The sequence below is a fragment of the Mobula hypostoma genome, chromosome 22, assembly GCF_963921235.1.
Source record: "Mobula hypostoma chromosome 22, sMobHyp1.1, whole genome shotgun sequence".
In the NCBI taxonomy this organism is placed as follows: domain Eukaryota; kingdom Metazoa; phylum Chordata; class Chondrichthyes; order Myliobatiformes; family Myliobatidae; genus Mobula; species Mobula hypostoma.
Genome location: NC_086118.1, coordinates 53,819,509 through 53,845,214, shown reverse-complemented (window position 1 = coordinate 53,845,214; position 25,706 = coordinate 53,819,509). Strand labels below are relative to the sequence as shown.

General features: G+C 40.3%; 1 protein-coding gene across 5 annotated transcripts in view; it reads right to left on the bottom strand.

Moving 5' to 3' along the window:
- The window catches only part of helz (helicase with zinc finger), a 347,073-nt gene that overhangs the window by 217,966 nt on the left and 103,401 nt on the right, over positions 1 to 25,706 (bottom strand). For all 5 annotated transcript variants that reach the window (XM_063030618.1, XM_063030619.1, XM_063030620.1 and 2 more), the window contains one exon: positions 16,069 to 16,336. In XM_063030618.1, coding sequence (XP_062886688.1) covers positions 16,069 to 16,336 — 268 coding nt within the window. The remainder of the gene's footprint in view (positions 1 to 16,068; positions 16,337 to 25,706) is intronic.

Genomic DNA, 25,706 nt, shown 5'->3' with positions numbered 1-25,706 from the left:
TGATAATATGGAATGCTGCGAGTCCAATTCACTGTTTTATTGGCAAACAGCGGAGGAGCTACATGGCCTCCGTCACAGCGAGGCCTCAAACCGCAGTGTCACCTGTTTACAACCACCCATGAGAGATGCAGAGTCAGTGTACTTCACTGGAGTGCTGGAGGTGGTGTGGTGCAGCATTCATGTTGGAGTTTGTACTGCCCTCCAAGTTCATTTAGTAGAAGACAAGATGTATTCTGTTCGACTGCAGACTGCTGCAGCATTCGTGGATTCAGGTACTTGTGTGTGACTGTATTTTACTTGGGTAGTGGGATGGAAACATATCTCTACCAAAGGAGCTGTAAGACACTCCTTCCCTCCACTAGACTGCAGATTACCCCTGGGCAAACTGTAGCACCTGCTTTACCCTCCATCAGGGTCATGTGAATCCATGGGAGCAGGTGGTGGAAGGTCATATGAGCAGCTGGTGCAAATCACAAGTCCTGGTTATGCGACCACTGACACCAGGCAGACAATCTCCAAAGAGTATTGATAATGGCTGGGGTTACCCATCTTTGTAAAGACACTGCCCAGAAGGCGGCAATGACAAACCATTTCTGCAGAAAACTTTACTAAGAACAATCATGGTCATGGAAAGACCATGACCACCTACGTCATATATAAGGACGACAGTGTATTTTACTGCTGTCTTATATGTGCTAAGAATGACTGTTGGTACTGTGTTTTGCATCTTGGCCCTCAAGTAACACTGTTTCATTTGGCTATATTGATGGTCATTCACGCATCATTGAATGACAATTAAACTTGACATTCTGCAAGCTCCCTCCCACACTGCAGACAATTCTGGAACTTGCTTCCTAATAGCACTATGGTAATGCCTTCAACAAGTGCAGTGCAATGGATCAAAGCAATTGCTCATAGTGACTTTAGAACGATAAAGTACTGCCAGCATTTCATAAATGAAGTCAAAAAATATGTACCTATCGAGGGAGAGATACAATTATATATAGTATTGGGCAATAACACAGATCAGGTAATGTGGCAGCACGGTAGTACAGCACTATAACAGCACCAGCGACCCAGGTACAATTCCTGCCACTGTCTGTAAAGAGCTTGTATATTCTTCCCATGACCGCATGGTTTTCCTCTGGGTGTTCCGGTTTCCTCCTACATTCCAAGGATATGCAACACACGTCAAAGTTGCTGGTGAACGCAGCAGGCCAGGCAGCATCTTTAGGAAGAGGTGCGGTCGACGTTTCAGGCCGAAACCCTTCGTCAGGACTAACTGAAGGAAGAGCTAATAAGAGATTTGAAAGTGGGAGGGGGAGGGGGAGATCCGAAATGATAGGAGAAGACAGTGGGAGGGGAGAGGATATACTGGGTTAGTGGGTTAATTGGTCATGTGGGCGTAGCAAAGCAGCACAGAATCATCAAGCCGAAAGGACCTATTACTGTGATGTATTTCTAAATAAATGCCCGAGTACCTCAAGAACAGAGACAGTTACATACCAAGATTAAATTGATGAGCAGAATGAGAAAAAAAAATCAAGAGCAGCAGATGGAATTGGGTAGATTGAGTTGAGTTGGATAGAAAGAGAAACTGGCACATGGAATGATAAGTTAGAAATAAGGAGTTGTTTAACAAATGGCAACTGCATTATAATTACACAGAACTTTAACAGGTTTATTTTGCTTCACCATCTGAAGCAGAGATGAAACAGAAATGTTTCTCAGACAGTGTAGTCTTTAGAAGTCTCTTACTCAAAAAAGCGGGAAAGCAAAACCTGTGACTACTTTTAAGATAGAGGGAGATAATTTCTTGATAAAGTAAGGTGGTGATATGTTAGTGCAAGTAGAGATGAATGTAGAGCTGATGATACAAACAGATCAGTCATCTCTTTATTAAATAGAACAGCAGGACAAAGTATGCTTTACTCATCCAAATTTACAGACTATTCAAAATCCAGTATTAATCAATTTATTCTGAAACAAATTAACCAAGCTTTGGAATTTCCAGGACATGCAAATGCACACATATTACTTTCTCTGAGTTTTACTGCCTACATTTGAACGTTAACAAAGTTGGTTTTTTCATATTTCACGCCACCACATCTAAAGTCCAAAGTACAGACACAAAAACCACAAGTGGGGGGATTACTAGTGAATAAGTGACCACATTTTGTGCATATTCAGAAATCATCTATTAGGTACAATGTGCTACAAAGTCCCATTGCAAAAAAGATAAATTGAAGTTTCAGATGCAATTCACTCTCAACTACCCGTTCACATGGCCTAGCAAGCCAATAAATGCTGGCTTGACCGGAGATGTTCATATCCCCTAAAATTTTGAATATTAAATGTCAGTACAACAACTTGTCTCCCAAAACTTAAGTCTGTATATAATACTACCTTCCTTTACCTATTTATAATGTGTATTTTTGATGCTGTAAATATTGGTATTGGTTTAAAACACAAAGAAACTATATATCCCATCATGCAGCGTGTCCTCCCAATAAACAGACATATCAACAGTGTGGTACAGAGTTCAATCACCTTCTCTTCACCCAACACCAGATAAAAGCATTCTCTCATTATTGGGTGTAAAAGGACCTTGTTGAAATTAATTTAGACAGCTTAACTCGATGGACCTGGTCTAACACACAAAAACTGCCTGAAGGTCTGTACAAATTTGTACAAATTTAGCAAGTATGTTGCTTTGGGAAAAGAATGAGCATTGATAGAAAAACAGGGAACCCATCAATATCACTACTAAAACTACAGCACAGAAACTAGTGGCTTTTTACTTGCATTCAGACATTAAACAATGATTCACTTCAGAAACTGGTTTATTGCCTACTTATTGTCAATTCACACAGTGCTTTAATGCCCCACAGTAATAAAGGTACAAGACTGTGAAGTACACCGATCATCTCATCAGTTTCACAATGCAGCTATGCCACCTGCTGGTGCGATCAATTGTTATTCAAGACAGCAAGAAACAGCTTCATATCAACCACTACTAAAATATTCAGATGTGTTGCCTGCTATCAATTACTTCAGCCTGTGAAGTCATAAAGCCAAAACATGAAGAATTTATTACCCAAAACCAGAATAGAAAGGATAGTTGGATTAAAAGACTGCAAATATATAAAACGGATGCATCCAATGCAGAACAAGTGGTTTACTGTTAAACCAGCAGATCGAGGTTAAAGAAGGTAACTGACGGAATTCAATCTGAGACTTTGTGGTGTATAATGCTGACAATAATACAAGACATAAGGGGAGAATTAGACCATTCACAACTATAAAGAGGATGAGACAGCTTTGCCAGAGTGCTGACTGGTGCAATCAATACAAAGAAAGATTTCATCAATGAAGGGATTTTCCACTGGAATACTGATCAAGGAAGATCTTCAAAAGGCGATGCCTCCAGAAGATGGCATCCATCATTGAGTACCTTCACCACCCAAGACATGCCCTCTTCTCATTACCATCATCAGAGAGGAGATACAGGAGCCTGAAAACACACACTCAACATTTTAGGAACAGGAACCTCCCCTCTTCCATCAATGTCCATAAATCCATGAACATTACATCACTATTTTGCACAGTTGCATTTTTTAAAATTTCATATTGTACCTTACAGTAATTTTTATGTATTGCACTGTACTGTTGCTGCAAAACAACTAATCTTACAGTATACGCCTGTGATAATAAACCTGAGTTTGATTCTGAAGGGGCTACATTTCCATAATTATTAAAATTATGTAAAAATGGAACACACTGGAGACAAGGGACTGCCTTAAACAGCTGAAAATTCAAAGAATTCCATCCACCACAACAATCAGGATTTCCAAGTGACCAACCACTTCAATTCCACTTCCCATTTTCACACCAACATGGCCTCTTCTACTACCACGATGACACCAAATGCAGATTGGAGGAGCAACACCATTTTGGCAGTCTTCAACCATAAGACCATAAGACATAGGAGCAGAATTAGGCCATTTGGCCCATCAAATCTGCTCCACCACTCAATCATGGCTGATCCTTTATTCCCCTCCTCAGCCCCACTCCCCGGCCTCTCCCCGCAACCTTTGATGCTGTGTCCAATCAAGAATCTATTAAGTTCTGCCTTAAATACACCAAATGACCTGACCTCCAGAGCTGCTTGTGGTAATAAATTCCACAAACTCACTACCTCCTGGCTAAAGAAATTTCTCCGCATCTCTGTTTTAAATGGACACCCCTCTATCCTGAGGCTGTGCCCTCTTTTCCTAGACTCCCCCACCATAGGAAACATACTTTCCACATCTAGTCTGTCTAGGCTTTTCAACATTCGAAAGGTTTCAATAAGATCCCCCCTCTGTGGCCTCATTTTCTAGTGGTCCTATATCCACTCTCATCTCTCTTATTTTATTATATACTTGAAAAAGCTTTTACTATCTGTTCAACCTAATGGCATGAACATTGATTTCTTGCTTCCACTCACCACTCGCGTATTTCCCTCCCAAACCCCTCACCCATCCTCTGCCCACAAAACCTGGTGGAAGAGGACCTTTGAGTACAAGTTGGGAGATCATGTACAAAATGTTGATAAGATCATTCTTGGAACAATGCATGCAGTTCTCATCGCCTAGGTACAGAAAAGACATCATTGAGATGGAAAGGGTGCAGGAAAGATTCACAAGATTGTTAGCTGGACTAGGCAGCCTTAAATCATAAAGAGGTTGGACACATTGGGAGTTTTCCACTGGAGTGTAGGAGGCTGAGGGGTGACCTTACAGAGGTTTACAAGGGCATGAAGGGCCCAGATAAGCTGAATGGACACATTCATTTTCCCAGAATACATGTCTAAAACTAAAGGGCATAGAATAAGGTGGGAGAGGAAAGATTTAAAGGATATCTGAGGGGCAACTTCTTTCAATCCGAGAATAATGGGTATATAGAACAAGCTACCCAAGGAAGTGATCGAGACAGGTTTCATTATCATGTTTGAAAGTCATTTAGACACGTACATAGAAGGGAAAGGTTTGGAGGAATATTGGCCGAACTTAAGTAGACAAGTTGGTCTGCATGCATACTGTATAACTGGATAACCTCCACTCTACAAAACACCAGAGTACAAGGGTCTAAGTTGCAAGCAGCTGCTCTTTCACTTCACCTGTCCAGTGCTCCACAGGTTGAGAGAAAATATTTTGCTACAAAAATGCTCAAAAAGAAGTTTTAAAACAAATCTAGAAAATAGTTACTTCAAAAAATTGAAAAAGGGAACTAGAGGGATAAATACTGTACATCAATTCTTACAATTATCATTCCACATCATATCCACCTACATTTCCACACTTCACTGTACAAAAGGCGTTTTTGATGGATCCTGTCCATTCACTGCCTAATTTTTAAACACACCACTTAAAGCAAATCATAATAACCTGTCTGGTATTTTTCAACCTATTAGATCACCAGTTACAATGTTAGATTTCCAGACAATAATTTACAGATTGTAGTAGTGGATACAACCCAGTCCGTCACAGGAAAAGCCCTCCCTCCATTGAGCACATCTGCAAGAATACCACACAAGACAGCGGCTTCTATTATCAAAGATATCCACCATCCAGGCATGTTTCTGTCTCGCTGCTGCATCGGGAAAGAGGTATAGGAGCCTGAGGTCCCACACCACCAGTTTCAGGAATAGTTATTACCCTTCAACCATCAGGCTCCTGAACCAGCGTGGACAACTTCACTCCCCACAACACTGAAATGAGTCAATAACCGATGGATTCACTTTCAAGGTATCTACAACTCATGTTCTCAGTATTAATTATCATTTTTTGTTCTCGCAGTTTGTCTTCCTTTTGCACATTAGTTGTTTGTCAGCCTTTGTGTGTAATTTTTCATTGATTTAATTGTATTTCTTTCTTCTAACGTGAATACCTGCAAGAAGCTTAATCTCAAGGTGGTATGCGGTGACATGTGCGTACTTTGATAATAAATTTACTTTGAACTTTGAGCTTGCCTGATACACTAGCATTCGGTACACAAAATTAATCATCAAGTAACAAAGACTTGCAGTATTTACCTGGGACTACACTTTATAAACATATGCTCTTATTCAATGTTTGATTATTGTATTGAAGTCGAACACCTCACCTCCCAGTACTGACAATCGTGTTTGATCACCAGATATCATTAATGATGTTATGTGACGTGACCTTTATGATAATAATTAGCTCTCTAAATTTCGTAGTGTTTACCTTGTAAGAAATTATTCCCTACAGACATCAAATCCAATTAAGGTGCATATCTAAAGCAAGGACGATATCAAAATGCTAATAGGTGCTCAGGGAAGTTCAGCTAAAATAAAACCACAAACTGCTTTGCCGAAGTTTTGAGGAGTATACACAGTTGCTCACCTGCAGATACACTTGAGAAATTATTCTGTATAACAATAGCTATCGAGGCACTTACAACTGCTTTTTGTAGATCTTATTTTATTCAGAACAGAAATGACTCCTTTGGATAATATGCCATGGGGTGATTTGTAGCCATATGGACCAGAAAACTTCATATTTCTTCCGTGCTAATACTACACTCTAAAATAGAAAATGCTGGGAAATATTAATATGTCTGCAACCACTTGTGGCGGGGGAAATAAACACTCCAGGGGTATAGATGGGGTAAATGCAAGCATGCTTTTTTTTTACTAAGGTTGGGTGAGACTACAACAGAGGTCATCGGTTAAGGGCGAGACTAGGGTTAGGGTTCATTGGTTAGGGTGAAAAGTGAAATGTTTAAGGAGAACATGAGGGGAAATTTCTTCACTCTGAGCGTGCTAAGAGTGTGGAACGAGCTGCCAACACAAGTGATGGATTCTATTTTGATTTTAACATTTAAGAGAAGTTTGGATCGGTACCAGGATGGGCCATGGTCCAGGGTGCAGGTCAATGGGACTAGGCAGTTCAAATGGTTCAGCATGGACAAGATGGGACCAAGGGGCCTAGTTCTGTGCTGTCATTTTCTATGATTCAAAGCACTGCCAATGGCCACAGTTCCGATCAGGATTATTAGCATAAAATATTATTTTTTTTTATTCACTTCAAATTTCCAGATTTTTTTAGAAACATAGAAAACCTACAGCACAATACAGACCCTTGTGCACAATGCTGTGCCAAACATGTACTTACTTTAGAAATTACCTAGGGTTACCCATAGCCCTCTATTTTTCTAAGCTCCATGTACCTATCCAGGATTTTCTTAAAAGACCGTACTGCATCTGCCTCCACCACTGTCACTGGCAGCCCATTCCATGCACTCACCGCTCTGCGTAAAAAACTTACCCCTGACATCTCATCTGTAGCTACTTCCAAGCACCTTAAAACTGTGCCCTCTCATGTTAGCCATTTCAGCCCTGGGAAAAAGCATCTGACTATCCACACAATCAATGCCTCTCATCATCTTATACACCTCTATCAGGTCACCCCTCATCCTCTGCCGCTCAAAGGAGAAAAGGCCAAGTTCACTCAACTTATTCTCATAAGGCATGCTCCCCAAACCAGGCAACATCCTTGTAAATCTCCTCTGCACCCTTTCTATAGTTTCTATATCCTTCCTGTAATGAAGCGACCAGAACTGAGCACAGTACTCCAAGTAGGGTCTGACCAGGGTTCTATATAGTTGTAACATTACCTTTTGGCTCTTGAACTCAATCCCACGGTTGATGAATGCCAATACAGTATAATGCCTTCTTAAACACAGTCAACCTGCAGAGCAGCTTTGAGTGTCCTATGGGCTCGGACCCCAAGATCCCTCTGATCCTCCACACTGCCAACAGTCTTACCATAAATACTATTTTCTGCCATCATATTTGACCTACCAAAATGGACCACCTGACATTTATCTGGGTTGAACTCCATCTGCCACTTCTCAGCCCAGTTTTGCATCCAATCGCTGTCCCACTGTAACCTGTGACAGCCCTCCACACTATCCACAACACCAACTTTTTATGATGAGATTGTATTATTTTAGTTCTTAAAAAGGGCAAAACAATTTGAAAACAAATTCTGAGGATTCCACAATACACAGCTTTCTCCCCCCACCTCTCCACTTTCCATAGGGATTGCTCTCTACGTGACTATATAGCTAATACATGGCAGTAACGTGGCAGTGTAGTGATAAATGCAACACTTTACAGCAGCCAGCCATAAGATCGGGGTTCAATTCCTGCCGCTGACTGTAAGCAATTTGCACATCCTCCCTGTGACCGTGGGGGTTTCCTCCAGGGGCTCCTGTTTCCTCCCACATTCCAAAGATGAACGGTTAGCATTATTAAATTGTGGGCATGCTGTGTGGTGCTGGAAGCATGGCGACACTTGCACAATCTATACTGATTCGATTTGACGCAAAACAACCCATTTGTTTCTGTTACAATGTACACGTTTCAATGTACGTGTGACAAATAAAGCTAATGTTTAGCCTTATCCTTATTGTCAGTTCACACAAGAAGTAAAGAGATAACAAAACCCTTTTATATATTTAATCCCTTCCTGTTTGTGGTGATTCACGAATGAGTCAGGATTGCAGAACACTGAACTTCTTTGAAATAAGCCATTGGAGGTTTAACACCCCAACATTGAATCAATCAGGTTTAATATTGCTGGCCTCTGCTGTGATATTTGTTCTTTTGTGATAGTACAGTGCAATACATTAAACATACTATAAATTACAATAAGAAATATACATTAAAAATTGAATTAAATAAGTATTGCAAAAAGAGTGAGGTAGTGTTCAAGTACTGAAGCAGGCTGTCTGTACCTCTCAACCAGGCTTCACTATTCAATAAAATAATGACTGATCTAATCAGAGCCTCAATTGATCTTCATTTTAATGCCTCCTCCGAAAGACGAACTCAAACCATGTAATACTTCTCAGCACTGGGCTGAGTTTCATCCTAAACTATTTGACAAGTAGTACTTAAACAAGCATGTCACTTAAAAGCAATCAAATGAACTAGCTGACAAAGAAGTACAGACATAGTCGCCGTGACTCATGCCTGGACTGTGCTGGCAGAAATTCTTCCAATCAAACATCAGCAGACACCCTCTCCTTGCTCCTTCTTGCTTAATAAAAATAATCACTGATTCAAATTGCAGGGTACACAGTGAACTCAGTCAGTAAAGACTGGGCTAGTAACTGTTTGAATAATAAACAAAGCTTAGTTTGACTCTCCTGTAACATGGATAACATCAGAAAATATGATCTGTCACAAATACCTTTCCAACATCTTATTTTATAACTATGGTTCAGAGAGTACCAAAATCACAACAGTGTATAACCAAGCAATAAAGGATAAGACCATAAGACAAAGGAGCAGAATAAGGCTGTTCAGCTCTTGTGTCTGGTCCACCATTCAATCATGGCTGATTTATCCCTTTCAACTTCATTCTCCTGCCTTTTCCCCGTAACCTTTGACGCCCTTACCAATCAAGAATCCATCAACCGTTGCTTTAAATATACCCAATGACCTGGTCTCCAGAGCTGTCTGAGGTAATGAATACTAATTCACCACCCTCTGGCTAAAGAAATTTTTCCTCATCTCTGCCCTAAAGTGATATCCTTCTATTCTGAGGCTGTGCCCTTTGGTTCTAGACTACCCCACTATAGGAATGATGGTGGGCTATGTTGCTTTAAGTACCAGCACTTCTTATGCTCTTAGCGGGATTGGTGTCTTTCGCAAAGATACTGGACATTGGCAATGCATTTGAAAACACACTAAGAAAGCCAGAGATGAGATATGGGTGCACACTAATATGTAAGTGTTTATATTTCACATTAAACTGAAGCTCCAAAACAACAGAGTTACCATGAAACCAATGGTTCCAATTATGTCAGTGCTGATTTTATTTAATAATGAAGGAGGTTCAAGGAGAGGGGTTAGGTTTGAGATTTGCGGTTGTGTAATTGGCCTACCCATGCTAACTCATATGCTAATATCTCCAAATTAGCAGCCCATCTCACTTGACAAAGATTATTTAGTATGTCACCAAAGATTTCCTGACACAATGTTCCTCAATTTTCGAGACAGCCGAATGAAATGATTATTTAGGCTACATCATTAACACCTTATCTACTTATTACATCAGTGTTTTTTTTGTTTAAACTTGATCCTCATTGGAGGATCAGAGATGGAGTGGATCAGCAACTTTAAATTCCTGGGTGTTATTATTTTGGAGGACTTGTCCTGGACCCAGCACACAAGTGCAATTGTGAAGAAAGCACAACAGCACCACTACTTCCATTGGAGTCTGCAAAGATTCGGTACATCATCAAAAATCTTGACAAGCTTCTATAGATTTGTAGTGGAAAATGTATTGACTGGCTCCATTACAGCCTGCGATGGGAACACCAATGCCTTTGAATGGAAAATCCTACAAAAGGTAGTGGATTCAGCCCAATATATCACAGGTAATGCCATCCATGCCATTGAGCACATTTACATGAAATACTGTTCAAGGAAAGCAGCACCAATTATCAAAGATCCTCACCACCCGGCTGAGTTCTTTTCTTGCTGTTGCCATCAGGTAGAAGGTACAAGAACCTCAGGACTCACGCAACCAGGTTCAAAAACAGTTACTACCCCTCAACCATCTCTTGAACAAAAGAGGATAAATATACTCATCTTTTGAAATGTTCCCACAACCAATGATCTTACTTTAAGGATTAATTATCTTATTACTTCATGCTCTCATCATTTATTGTTATTTATTTGTATTTGCATTTGCAGTTTGTTGTCTTCTATGCTCTATCTGTTCTTTCATTGATGCTGTTGACAGATATCATTCTATAGATTTGCTGAGTATGCCCGCAGAAAAATTAATCTCAGGGTTGTATGTGGTGACATATAAACTCTGATAAATTTTACTCTGAACTTTGAATTGTGCTTTTAAAAAAATAGCCAGAAATAAGGTTTTCAAACACAAAGCAAAAATCCCAAATCATGGCATAACTTGCAAAGAACACAAAAGAATGGCAGCCCAAGTCTGCCTAGACAGAACACCGTGAAGAACTAAACATGTGGTATCATCCTACAGAGTTTTAAGACACATTAAACTCAGTTTTCCAGAATTCCAAGTTGAGCAAGTGAATGAGATAATAAAGACAACACTGGGCTGAAACGCCATCTATGCCAATTTACCAGATCCCAGCTATGTCATTAATTTGCAACTTCCCTTGATTGTGAGGGGAGGCAATAATGTGAAACAGATCTACAGCATTGCATAAAGTCACTGCAATAAGACCTTAAGACATAGGAGCAGAATTAGGCCATTCAGTTCAATGATCCTGCTTTGTTTTTCAATCACAATTAATTATGTCTCTCAACACCATTTGTCCTGTCTTCTCCCCAAAGCCTTTGACACCATTACTAATCAAGAACCTATCAACCTCTGCTTTAAATAAATCCAATGACTTGGCCTCCACATCCATCTGTAACAAAAAATTCCAGATTCCCCACTCTGGCAAAATAAGTTCCTCCTCATCTCTGTTCTAAAGGGACGTTCTCAGGGTCTGAGGCTATGCCCTCTACTGCTAGACTCCCCCACAAGAGGAAACATCTTGACCACATTCACTCTACCTTGGCCTTTCAATATTCGATAGGTAATGACATACTGGCCAGCCAGACTTGACAGAATATTTACTGGAATAGATAAATACCCATGACCTGGTAGCAACAGAGCAGTAGCCTTGAGTCACAGTCCACTCACTTCAATGGTGAGAAAAGGCCATGAGTGATAAGTAGAGGCAATGTCAAATAGCAAGAGAAATGCTCCTCGCTGACAATCAACACTGGTGCACCTCAGGGGTGTGTGTATAGCCCACTACTCTACTCTCTCTCTACCTTGTGTGGCTAGGCATAGCTCAAATATCATCTGTAAATTTGCTGATGATACAACCATTGTTGGTAGAATCTCAGATGGTGACGAGAAGCTGTACAGGAGTGAGATATGCCAATTAGTGGAGTAGTGTTGCAGCAACAACCTGGCATTCAATGTCAACAAAAGAGCTGATTGTAGACTTCAGGGAGGGTAAGACGAAGGAACACATACCAATCCTGATAGCGGGATCAGAAGTGGAGAGAGTGAGCAGAGTCAAGTTCCTGGGTGTCAAGATCTCTGAGGACCTAACCTGGTCCCAACATATTGATGCAGTTATAAAGAAGGCAAGACAGCGGGTATACTTTATTATGAGTTTGAAGAGATTTGGTATGTCAACAAATACACTCAAAAACTTCCATAGATGTACCATGGGGAGCATTCTGACAGGCAGCATCACTGTCTGGTATGGGGAAGGGGGCGGGGGCTACTGCACAGGACCAGAAGAAGCTGCCAAGGGTTGTAAATTTAGTCAACTCCATCTTGGGTACTAGCCTACAAAGTACCCAGGACATCTTCAAGGAGTGGTGTCTCAGAAAGGCAGTGTCCATTATTTAAGGACCTCCAGCACCCAGGGCATGCACTTTTTTCACTGTTACCATCAGGTAAGAGGTACAGGAGCCTGAAGGCACACGCTCAGCAATTCAGGTACAGCTTCTTCCCCTCTGCCATCTGATTCCTAAATGGACCCTACCTCAATTTTAATCTATTCAACAAACGTATACTACAATTGATTTACTTATTTATTTATTTTCTTCTATGTTATGTATTGAACTGCTGCTGCTAAGTTAACAAATTTCATGACACAAATTTCGTAGGCTGGGGGAAGAGGCAGAACGAGCCTCTTGTTGGATTTGGAGTAGGTGAGAGGAGGGGAGCTGGAAGCCGGGAGCAGATGGGCAGTGATTTGGCCACCACTGCCGGCCCACCAACTGCAGTGTGTCTTGGTTAAGGGTCAAAACACTCTGCGAAGGTTGGGAACCACCTGATGACATCTGCTCCTGGCTGAAGGCTACGGTTACCTTATAAGGTAACTGGAGAATGCACCCTAACAGGTGTATGTAACAAGAACAAGACACATGCTGGTGATAATAAACCTGATTCTGATTCTGGAAATAGGTCAGACAGCTTCTGCGTAAAACAAAACAGAGTTAATGTTTCAGGTCAACAGACTTTCAGCAAACCTGGAAAAAAAGTTAGAAACAAAACAATATTAAACTGCAGGGAAAGGGGAGCAGTGGAGAGGACAGAAGATCTGCAATTGGTATGGTCAAGGAGCAAACGAACAAAAAGAGCAACTGTTGAAAATGAGTAGAAGACATGTCAGGAAAATGTGTATATTGGAGAATGAAACATGAAATACCAGAAGAAAAATAACTGAAAATGTGAGATGCAAGTCTGAAATGAGTGACAATAACCACAGCTGAAAGATTGGGTCAATTTTTTTTAATTGATGAAGCTTGCTTTAATGTTCATGGATACACTGAAGTGTTTTAAGGTATTTTTTACATTTTCTATCATTCAAATGTTTTTTCATCTTTTTTCTATATTTCTCAATGAAACATTCATTACCTTGATAACTGACAACCAAGAAAGCCTCAAGTGCAACTTTGTTGGCTGTCAAAAGGTTTCAACAGTTCTATGAGCAGAGCCTGTTCTAGCACTTGTTGTGTATTCAATATTCCAGTAGTATTTGAGTAAGATTGTAAATGCATTGCTTGATTAGGCATTCCTGTTCACTTAAATAATTCATTACGGGTTATATGTAAAAATATGTGAATTGTATATGTCATTACGCTACCACATAATATGTGTGCACTTCACTTAAATTGAAAATGAAGTACACGACTTATCTCCTGGCTCTCTTGTTTTCCTTTCAGTTAATTTTTATATTTTGGAGTTACAAATCATAACAACATTGTTGGCATTTCACTACAGGCACAAGTTCTAATCCATCATACATAGAAGAATTTAGCCAAGAAGGTGATAATCTGCACAAAAAATAAATTAGTTAAGGGCCATCACGGTTGGTAGACAGTAAATACAGTTTAGAACATTGTTAAAAATATACGTTGCAAAATTCAGGCTGCAAACTATATCAGGACAATGTACCAGCTGTTAGAACTATTGCTCTCGCCTATTAAATAAGACATTTTGGTGAAACAAATGTTATATCTACATGACAAAATACAGTCCACATACTGAAGGCTTGCAAATTCAGTCTGTAATTGCAAAGTTACATCAAGTCACATCAAGGCAACACTGAACCTCTTAACCAAGAAAAGATATGCTGGCATTGGAGAAGGTCCATAGAAGGTTCACAACAACGATTCTGGGATCGAAAGGGTTAACATATGAGGAGCATTTGACGGTTCTGAGCCTGATTTACTGGAGTTCAGAAGAATGAGTGGGTGATCTCATTGAAACCTAGCTAATATTGAAAGTTCTAGATAGACTGGGCATGGAGTGGATGTTTCCTGTAGTGGGGGAATGTAGGACAAGAGGGCAGAGCCTCAAAATACAAGGACATTTCTTTAGAACACGAGGAGCAATTTATTTAGCCAGAGGATTGTGAATGTGTGGAATTCATTGCCATGGATGGCTGTGAAGGCCAAGTCATTGGGTATATTTAAAGCAGAGGTTGATAGTTCTTGATTAATGAGGGCATCAAAGGTTACAGGAAGAAGGCAGGAAAATAGAGTTGAGAAAGATAATAAATCAGCCATGATAGAATGTCAGAGGAGACCTGATGGGCAAAATGGCCTAATTCTGCTCCTATGTCTTACGGTCTAATAATCATATCTGATCGCACAAATATGCTTTATGAAATTTTCAAACTAAATACTGGACAACTGAATACTGGAGAATGGTTAACTCTGACCTCTCCAAAAATAAAATGACTTGGGTTGTATGTACCACGATATCAAGCTCAGTAAAACCAGGGCTCACTCCAAACCCTACTCAGATGCTCACTGAGAAACTGGAATGAGAGTCTATACCCTTCCTTTGCCTCTCCTCCCCTCTCCCTTCCATCATCTGCCTCTCCTGCCCCAAGTTCTAAAGCACTTGAACAAAATCAGGTAAGTCACCAATACACAAAGCAACTAAACTTGGAATCTTCCAAATGAGGAGCAGTTCAGTATTTCATATCAAGCTGTAAATATTTGCATTGTGGAGAAAAAATATAATTCCAAAGTTAAAAACTGGTTTTGCTAAAGGAATTTGGCATGTCCCCTTTGGCCCTCACCAATTTTTATTGATGCACTACAGAAAGCATCTTATCTGGATGCATCACAGCTTGGTATGACAATCGCTTTGCATGTGACCACGGAAACTACAGAGAGTAGACACAGTTCAACTTATCACAGTAACCAGCCTCCACTCCTTGGATTCCATCTTTACTTCTCACTGCCTCAGTAAGGCAGGCAGCACAATCAAAAACCTCTCCTACCTGGTCATTCACTCTTCTTTCCCTACTCCCTCACTTTGGGCAGTAGGTGCAAAAGTCTGAAAGTAAATACGACCAGATTCGAGGACAGTTTCTTTCCCACTGTTATAAGACTCTTGATCTCAGTCTATCTTGTTATGACCTGCACTTTCTCTGTAATTCTAACACCTTTATTCTCCACTCTTTGTTTACCTTCTGCTAACTCAATACAATGTTGTAATGCAGTTTGCAAAATACATTTTTCACTGCACCTTGGCACAATTTATCAGTTAACCAACATAATTTATCTGCTTAAATAGACGTTACAGGAACTTAGCACAACTTCACTTCATCTGTGAACAACCAAGTTATGAGGAAAAGATAGCAAATTTAAATCCATACATATTATTTGAAAATAGTCATTCTTATAATGTAAATTATCCATGGACAAGGGTTATTTACCATGGTAACAAGTCAGTGATGATGGAAATACAGCTAAACCAATCCAGTAAAGTTTGGAAACACTGATGTGCCTTTGTAAAAGTTATGTTAAGTGTAAATTGCACATCAAGATTGAAACAATTATTAAATTTTAGCACTTTCACTATAGACACAGAAGCTGATCAACAAAAGCAGCAAACAAAAATTCTGAGGCACAAGTCATAACAGCAATAATACTAGTAAAATGCATATGCCTTTCAATTTCATTGTACTTACTTGCTGACTTCCTTATATTGTGCTATTTCTTCAATGTAAAGTAGGTCGTGTAATCGGGACTGATAATTAGATTTGGTCAATGATTTATCAAGCACAGACTGTGTGAAGAGCTGGTCTGCTGACAAGGGAATCTGGTACCGTGTCAGGAGACTCTTCTCCAAGTCAGTAGTTTCATTTGGCTCAAATTCTACAATTGTTTTACAAGTGGAATCCCATCGCTTAGCTGTAGTGAGAAGTTGCTGCCTTGCTTGCATCAGATGTTCCAAATCTGCACAATAAAATATGAAAACATTTACTGAAATTGTACTTTCATTATTCCTTTTTCTGCTATTTTATAATTTATAATAAAACGTCTTTGCACTGTATTCCTGTCACAAACGACACATTACACACATATACAGTGATAATAAACCTGATTCTGATTCATTATCTTTTCCAAACGGCTCAGAATGTTTGAAGCAAATTAACCAGATCTACAAAAGCACAAACAAGAGGAATTAGATGCCCACAGGCAGTCCCAGTTATCAGGGAGCCAGCCATCTGTCAATTCTCCAACAGCTAAGTAGAGCTGGCCATGTAATGAAAAAGTTAACTTGACTAAGTGTCATTGGCAGACAACTCAATTCAGTCCTGTTTACAGTACAAGATGAACATAATGTGTTATCTGCAGAGCTTCCAGTCATTTACCTCATGGGAGCAAAGGCATTGCCTAAATATAAAAGAACTCGATGTCTGCCAGTGCATGTTTCCAGGCCTCCATTGTGTGAGTAAGTGGGTGGGTGGATGGGGAGGGAGGAAAGGGGCTTGCTTTATTGCTGGTGGTTCTGCTGAACAGGGTGGGCTGCAATATTGGTAACAGAACGCATGGCGACACTTGTAGGCTGCCCCAGTACCTCCTGAGGTTGTGCTGACTATTAATTCAAACAAAGCATTTCACTGCTCGTGTCGATACACGTGATAAATACATAAACCTGAACAAGGAGTCCAAAAAGTTTCTTTTAACCATCCTAACAGTTGCTTTCACATCTATTAAGGATTCTGGCCAAGAAACTAATCAATCAAAAGTCAAGGATCAACTTTATTCACTATATATTTACATGGATTGGGAATTTGCTGTGATGAGCTAGTCAAGCCACAACGTGCAACAAAAAGCAATTACAAGGGATAAAGAATTATAGAAAAATAAGTTTAGAGATTAAAGTATTGATCAGGAATAAAAATATGCATATATACCAGCATGTATTTACAATGTAAAAGTAGTATGAAGTGTTTACAGTGTAGTGCAGTTAATAGAGAGGGAAGTAATGCCGCAGGTTAAATAGAAATGTGCCCCTTTCAAACCTCTGCCATTTCTCCTGTGTCAGTTGATCTGAATGAGGAGATACAGCTTGTAGATCTTGATCTACGAACTTCACAGCGATTTACCCCACTACATGATAAACTGAGACCAAAGCTATGGGCCTACTCCGACTGCTCCGGGCTCCAGCTCTGTGGACTCAATTTAGTTCCGAATGCTGTTGCTTGTTTTTTATCGTTTGCATGATTTGTGATTTTTCTCTCTTTCTCTGTGCACTGGGTGTTGGTCTTTTTTTATTGGGTTCTTTTGGGTTTCTTGCTTTGTGGCTACCTGTAAGCAGATGAATCTCAAGGTTGTATAATTTATACATACTTTGACAACAAACGAGCTTTGAATCCTTGAATCTACATTTTCTAGAATCTGAAAAATGCTATTCTCCTCATGAACATTCTTCTGGTATACTGTTACAACTTCAATATGTTTTTTATTTGTGACCAGAACTGTGTATACGATGGAAGTACAAAATAATTATTACTAATAATGACCATTTAATGTTATCTTCACTCCTGAGAGGCTTAAGCAAAAAAAAAATCCAGGTTAGCATTGCAGGACAGGACTTAGAAAGTGTTATATTATTATTGGGGTAAATAGGGGCGGCACAGTAGCATTGTAGTTAGCAATTGGGGGTTCAATTCCCACCACCAACTGTAAAGAGTTTTTATGTTCCCCTGTGACTACGTGGGTTTCCTCTGAGTGCTCTGGTTTCCTCCCACATTGCGAAGACGCATGTATTAATAAGTTGTAGGCATACTAGGCTGGTACCAGGAGCATGGCAACACTTGCAGGCTGCTCTCAGTACATACTTGAACATTTGACTGTATGTTTCAATGCACATATGACATATTAAGGTAATGTGAAATCTTACCTTGAGCCCCTACGCACAGGCAGATTTTTAATATAATAACCAAAAACACAGTTTTAAAGACTTAGGAGTTAGACCTGGTATTTGGGCAATATTTATTCCCTATTCAATATCACTTGAAAAACAAATCCAGCTTTCATCTCATTGCTATTTGTGGGAGCTAAATGCATGCAAATTAGCTGTTGGCTGCTGCATTTGCTACATTACAGCAATGGTAACACTGTAAAATTACTTCATTAGTAAGCCATGAAAGGAACACAATAAATTTTCAAATTTCAAGGTGTTTCTTCTTTCAGTTTAGCATTATTACATGAATAATCAAATTGCCAGAACACACAAATATCCCATGTATATTGCTTGCTTTCCTTTTAAATCAGGAATTTTTTATTGGTTTGCATTTGAAAGTTGAATGTCCTTTGTTTCTTGTCAGCTCAGTTTTAAAGTATATAAAAAATCCTCCTATGATGTTTCAACTTTAGACTCCACCACTTTCATTACTTTAGTATCTTCTCAGTCAGGAGACTTGGCACTCTCAAGCTCTTACACTGTTGAAGACATTCAGCTTACAGAACCTTCTATAGTATCCGATCCCAGAACAGGCAGTATGGGGACATTTCCTATTCTAGCCGCACCATAGAGATCCAGAGTCTTGTCTGGATGATAAGTTGATCAGAACAGAATCAAAAAGAGTAAAAGGACATTTCTCTGACAGAAAAGGACTCTAGTGCAGTATTGTAGAGATCTCCATTGTGACCCCTCTGATCATAAATAAATCTCAATAGTTCAGACGTGGGCATCAAGTAACTGACAGTAACAAATTGGAAAACTAAAAAGCAGAGTTTGCAGAGTAATGCAGACAGGTGAAGAAAAAGGCAAAGGTGGTGGAAATGTAATTCAATGCAATTAGCTGTGTAACACATGAAGGTAATTAGAATTCATTAAAATTGTAAAACTGGTAGAAATCAAGAAGCGCTGACAGAATTCTGGTGAAATTCCTCACAAAAAGTCTTCATGTTTATGAAACATTAAACAGAGACAGTATACCACATGCACAGTGGAATTACTATAGCTGGGGATTGGATAGGAAGGTGCACATTTTTGAGTATACTCAATACAGAAAGGCTGCTGGAAATTATGGCAACAGACACAAAATACTGAACACAGCAGGCCAGGCAACATCTATAAGAAGAAGTACAGTCGACGTTTTGCTTGAATTTCCAGCATCTGCAGATTTTCTCGTGTCTTGGAAATTATGGCACTAGATTGAAAGGATGCTATTGGGGATGAGTAAAGATTTTTTTTTAAAAAGAGAATTTGTGCTATCTTCACTGTGAAGAAGTAAAAATTATAATGTTTTGAAAGCATTTATTGCAGTATAGAGTCACACTGCATGTAACCAGGACCTTCCGCCCATCTCATCCATGTCAACTGCATTGCCCAGTGAGCTTGTCCCATGTGCACTCACTGGGCCCATAGCCATCTAAACCTTTCCTGTCCATATACTTACATACATGACATTATAACGTCACAAATGTGCCCACCTCAACATCGATTTCTGGCACCTCATTTCAAATATGCACCACCTTTTCCATGAAGAAGTTGCCTCTCATATCCTTTATAAATATCTCGCCTCTGATCGTACCTATGCCTTCTCGTTGGCAAAAAAGGCAATGCACTTCTACCAGCTTCAGGTCACCCCTCTGATCGTACCTATGCCTTCTCCCTGGCAAAAAAGGCAATGCACTTCTACCAGCTTCAGGTCACCCCTCAGCCTCCTACGTTTCAGGGAATATAGTCCACACAACCCTTCAGTGCAATTCAGGCCCCCAAGCCCGGGCAACATTCTGTCAGGAAAAAGGACTGTTATGATGGGAAACAGCTTCTTCCCCCAAGCTGTGAGACTACTGACCTCTCAGGACTCATCACATATGAAGCATCAGTAGCTTTATACTGTTTACTTTTTAAACTTCTGTTGTAAATACACATTATTTGTAGTAACATCACTTCATGTGTTTTGTGCAAGTTATATGCATTGTGCTGTGTACCTTGTTCTGGAGGAACGTTGTTTCATTTGGCAGGGTACATGTGTACGGATGAATGACAAAAAACTTAAACTTAAGTCTTTTCTGCACTCTTTCTAGTTTAATAACACTGCTCATATAATAGGGTAACCAAAACTGTACACAATACTCCAAGTGCAGCCTCGCCAACCAGTTATGTAATGTCTTATATACTTTACAGAAAATAGTGAAAATGTATTTCTATTAGCTGCCATTCAGGAGCAAGGGGTACTAATTTACTATCAATACAAACAAAAAAAAGGCAAGATAAGAATGTAAAAAGTTTATCAGAACAATGAAAGCAGTTCTATCACACTAACAAAATTAATACAGTAATATTGAAAATGGAAAGGTGCAATGAGGAAGTATATAGGGGAGATAAGAAAAGAAGAAAACACAATTAGGATATAACAAAAAAAGCAGGGAAATAAGAATACAAAGTAGATAGTACACTGGGTCAAAGTGGTTAACAGCTTACTTTCATAAATCTAAAGTAGTGATAACTCATACAGACAACTGACTGCATCCTAACTGAATTATGTACAATTTCTTTCACCTTAATACAGTGGGGATATCCTTGCACTTGACTTTGCATAGCAAAAGGCACACCATGGTGGGAAAGTAAGTCAAAATCCCATCTGAAATGTAGTTGCTCAATCTTTATTTCAACTTGTCTGTTTGCCAACAGAAAACCTACGTCCCTCAACAGCTCAGTGTGGACCCGGGGCCAGGGTGATACTGCTGGCACATTTTAATATATCCACAGAAGTAAAACAGACATGCTGCAAAAATGAGATTCATTCTTAAATCTGGGAATGGAAATCTTACATGATAAATTAAACATGTAAAGTGGTAAACTAGATTGGTTTATTATTGTTATGTGCACCAAGGTACAATGCAAAACTTATATTGCAAACTCTTCATACAGATCTATTCATTACAACAGTACATTGAGATAGTACAAGGTAAAGCAAAAACAATGCGGAATAAAATCTAAAAGCTGCAGGGAAAGTGCATTGCAGGTAAACAATAAAGTGAAAGATCATAAAAAGATTGTAAGACCAAGAGTCAACTTATTATACAAAAAGTCAGGTAAAGAGTCTAATAATTGTGGGATAGAAACTGTTCTTCAGCCTGCTGGTACATACTTTCAAGCTTTTGTATCTTCTTTCTGACAGGAGGCAGAGAAGACAAAATGTCCAAAGTGGGTGAGGTCTTCAATTACACTGGCTGCTTTTTCAAGGAAGTGAGAAATGTACAGGGGAGGCTGCTAAGCCATATCTATAGTCTAATTTCTTGCAATCACAACAGAAGAATTGCCATGATGCTTCCAGATAAAATAAATTCCATGGGTCAAAGATGACATAACAAATTTCTTTCGCCTCCTGAGCAAGTGGAGGCACTGGTGAGCTTCCGTGGCTATGGTGTCTACATGACAGGGCCAGGACAGGCCATTGGTGATGTTTTCTCCTCGGAACTTGAAGCTCTCAACCCTTACGACCTCAGCATCATTAATGTAAACAGGAACATTTGCATCACACCCCTTCCTGAAGACAGTAACCAGCTCTTTTGTTCAGCTAACCATGAGGGAAAGATTGATGTCATGAAACCATGTAACCAATCTCTCTATCTCTTCCTGTACTTGGACTTATCGTTATCTAAGATATGACCTAGTAGTATCATCTGCAACTTCAGCAGAATCTTGTCACGCAGTTGTGAGTATGTAAACAGCAGAGTCAGGGGTCAAACTCGTCACCATCTTACTGGTCACTCCAATAAGATGGCAGTGCACTTGGGACACAGCAGCCACTCCAGGTCCAATCAAAGATGTATTTGTTTGTCCTGTACTTGTTTTTACCAGCACGAGTAACTGATGGATACTAAGAACATCAACTACTACAGAATTATCCCATCAGTGAGCTGGCTGATAGTGATGGAGCTGGACTTACTGTGTACCTTTGTTGCAGTGTCACCTGGATTTGTTGCGTATCATTGTGTTAAGAAGGTGCGTGGTCCGACAAACAGAGCAAGGATTGCCTTACACATTTTTATTAGGATCGCAAGATCCTGTTGAACACTGGTAACGTAGTACAGTTCACCGGTTCATTGGTGAGACTGGCCGGGGAGCTAGGTTGCAGTGGCTAATAGGCCCATGCCACGGGGCCATCTGTTGCAGCCGACTAGGAGAGAAAATGCTGAGGTGATATGAGAGAGTCACTGTGGAGTGTGCTGAAATCCGCACTGGGTTGGGGACTGGCCCCTCCTGTTGGTGCTGCCATCTGGTGTTCACTCAGTGGAAGAACAAGCAGAACCAGCATAACATGCCATAAATCTACAGTCATGCCAGTCAGGGAGTTGGGCTATGGCTTTTTTTGTCCCTATATTTTTCTGAAATTATAACTATTTTACTGTCGCCAAACAATTGATACTAGAGGGTACAATCATCACAGCGATATTTGATTCTGCTCTTCGTGCTCCCTGGAGTACAAATCGATAGTAAATATTAAAAATTTAAATTATAAATCATAAATAGAAAATAGAAAAGGGAAAGTACGGTAGTGCAAAAAAACCGAGAGGCAGGCTCGGATATTTGGAGGGTACGGCCCAGATCCAGATCAGGATCCGTTCAGCAGTCTTATCACAGTTGGAAAGAAGCAGTTCCCAAATCTGGCCGTACGAGTTTTCAAGCTCCTAAGCCTTCTCCCAGAGGGAAGAGGGACGAAAAGTGTGTTGGCTGGGTGGGTCGTGTCCTTGATTATCCTGGCAGCACTGCTCCGACAGCGTGCAGTGTAAACTGAGTCCAAGGATGGAAGATTGGTTTGTGTGATGTGCTGGGCTGTGTTCACGATCTTCTGCAGCTTCTTCCGGTCTTGAACAGGACAACTTCTATACCAGGTTGTGATGCACCCCAAAAGAATGCTTTCTACGGTGCATCTATAAAATTTAGTGAGGGTTTTAGGGGACAGGCTCCTCAGGAAGTAAAGGCGCTGGTGGGCCTTCATGGCAGTTATTTAGACCATAAGACAAAGGAGTAGAAGTCGGCCATTCGGTCCATCGAGTCTGCTCCATTTTATCATGAGCTGATCCATTCTCCCATTTAGTCCCACTCCCCGGCCTTCTCACCATAACCTTTGATGCCCTGGCTACTCAGATACTTATCAATCTCTGCCTTAAATACACCCAATGACTTGGCCTCAACTGCTGCCTGTGGCAACAAATTCCATAGATTCACCACCCTCTGGCTAAAAAAATTTCTTCGCATTTTTGTTCTGAATGGGCGCCCTTCAATCCTTAAATCATGCCCTCTTGTACTAGACTCCCCCATCATGGGAAACAACTTTGCCACATCCACTCTGTCCATGCCTTTCAACATTCAAAATGTTTCTATGAGGTCTCCCCTCATTCTTCTAAACTCCAAGGAATACAGTACAAGAGCAGACAAACGTTCCTCATATGTTAATCCTCTCATTCCCGGAATCATTCTAGTGAATCTTCTCTGTACCCTCTCCAACATCAGCACATCTTTTCTTAAATAAGGAGACCAAAACTGCCCACAGTACTCCAAGTGAGATCTCACCAGCACCTTATAGAGCCTCAACATCACATCCCTGCTCCTATACTCAATTCCTCGAGAAATGAATGCCAACATTGCATTCGCCTTCTTCACCACCGACTCAACCTGGAGGTTAACCTCAAGGGTATCCTATACGAGGACTCCCAAGTCCCGTTGCATCTCAGGACTTTGAATTCTTTCCCCATTTAAATAATAGTCTGCCTGTTTATTTCTTCTGCCAAAGTACATAACCATACACTTTCCAACATTGTATTTCATTTGCCATTTCTTTGCCCATTCTTCCAATCTATCCAAGTCTCTCTGCAGACTCTCCGTTTCCTCAGCACTACTGGCCCCTCCACCTATCTTCGTATCGTCAGCAAACTTAGCCACAAAGCCATCTATTCCATAATCCAAATCGTTGATGTACAATGTAAAAAGAAGCAGCCCCAACATGGACCACTGTGGAACACCACTGGTAACCAGCAGCCAACCAGAATAGGATCCCTTTATTCCCACTCTCTGTTTCCTGCCAATCAGCCAACGCTCTATCCACGTATGTAACTTTCCCATAATTCCATGGGCTCTTATCTTGTTAAGTAGCCTCATGTGTGGCACCTGGTCAAAGGCCTTCTGAAAATCCAAATATACAACATCCACTGCATCTCCCTTGTCTAACCTACTTGTAATTTCCTCAAAAAATTGTAATAGGTTTGTAAGGCAGGATTTTCCTTCAAGGAATCCATGCTGAGTTCTGCCTATCTTGTCATATGCCTCCAGGTACTCTGTAACCTGATCCTTGACAATCGACTCCAACAACTTCCCAACCACCGATGTCAAGCTAACAGGTCTATAATTTCCTTTTTGCTTCCTCACCACCTTCTTAAATAGCGGAGTGACATTTGCAATCTTCCAGTCCTCCGGAACCATGCCAGAATCTATCGACTTTTGAAAGATCATCGCTAATGCCTCCGCAATTTCCACAGCGACTTCCTTCAGAACACAAGGGTGCATTCTATATGGTCCGTAAGATTTATCTACCTTTAGACTATTCAGCTTCCTGAGTAATTGTGACTGCACACACTTCTCTTCCCTGCCACCCTTGAGTGTCCGGTATACTGCTGATGTCTTCCTCAGTGAAGACTGATGCAAAATACTCGTTCAGTTCCTCCACCATCTCCTTATCTCCCATTACAATTTCTCCAGCATCATTTTCTATCGGTCCTATATCTACTCTCACCTGTCTTTTACTCTTTATATACTTTAAAAAGCTTTTAGTATCCTCTTTGATATTATTTGCTCGCTTCCTTTCATAGTTAATCTTTTCCCTCTTAATGACCTTCTTAGTTTCCTTTTGTAAGCTTTTAAAAACTTCCCAATCCTCTGTCTTCCCACTAATTTTTGTTTCCTTGTATGCCCTCTCCTTTGCTTTAACTTTGGCTTTGACTTCTCCTGTCAGCCACGGTTACATCCTTTTCCCATTCGAAAATTTCTTCTTTTTTGGAATATACCTGTCTTGCACCTTCCTCACTTCTCGCATAATCTCCAGCCACTGCTGCTCTGCTGTCTTTCCCGCCAGTGTCCCTTTCCAGTCAACTTTGGCCAGTTCTCATGCCACTATAATTTCCTTTACTCCACTGAAATACCGACACATTAGATTTCGGCTTCTCTTTTTCAAATGTCACAGTGAACTCAATCATGTTATGATCACTGCCTCCTAAGGGTTCCTTCACCTCAATCTCTCTAATCACCTCCGGTTCATTACACATTACCCAATCCGGTACAGCCAATGCCCTAGTGGGCTCA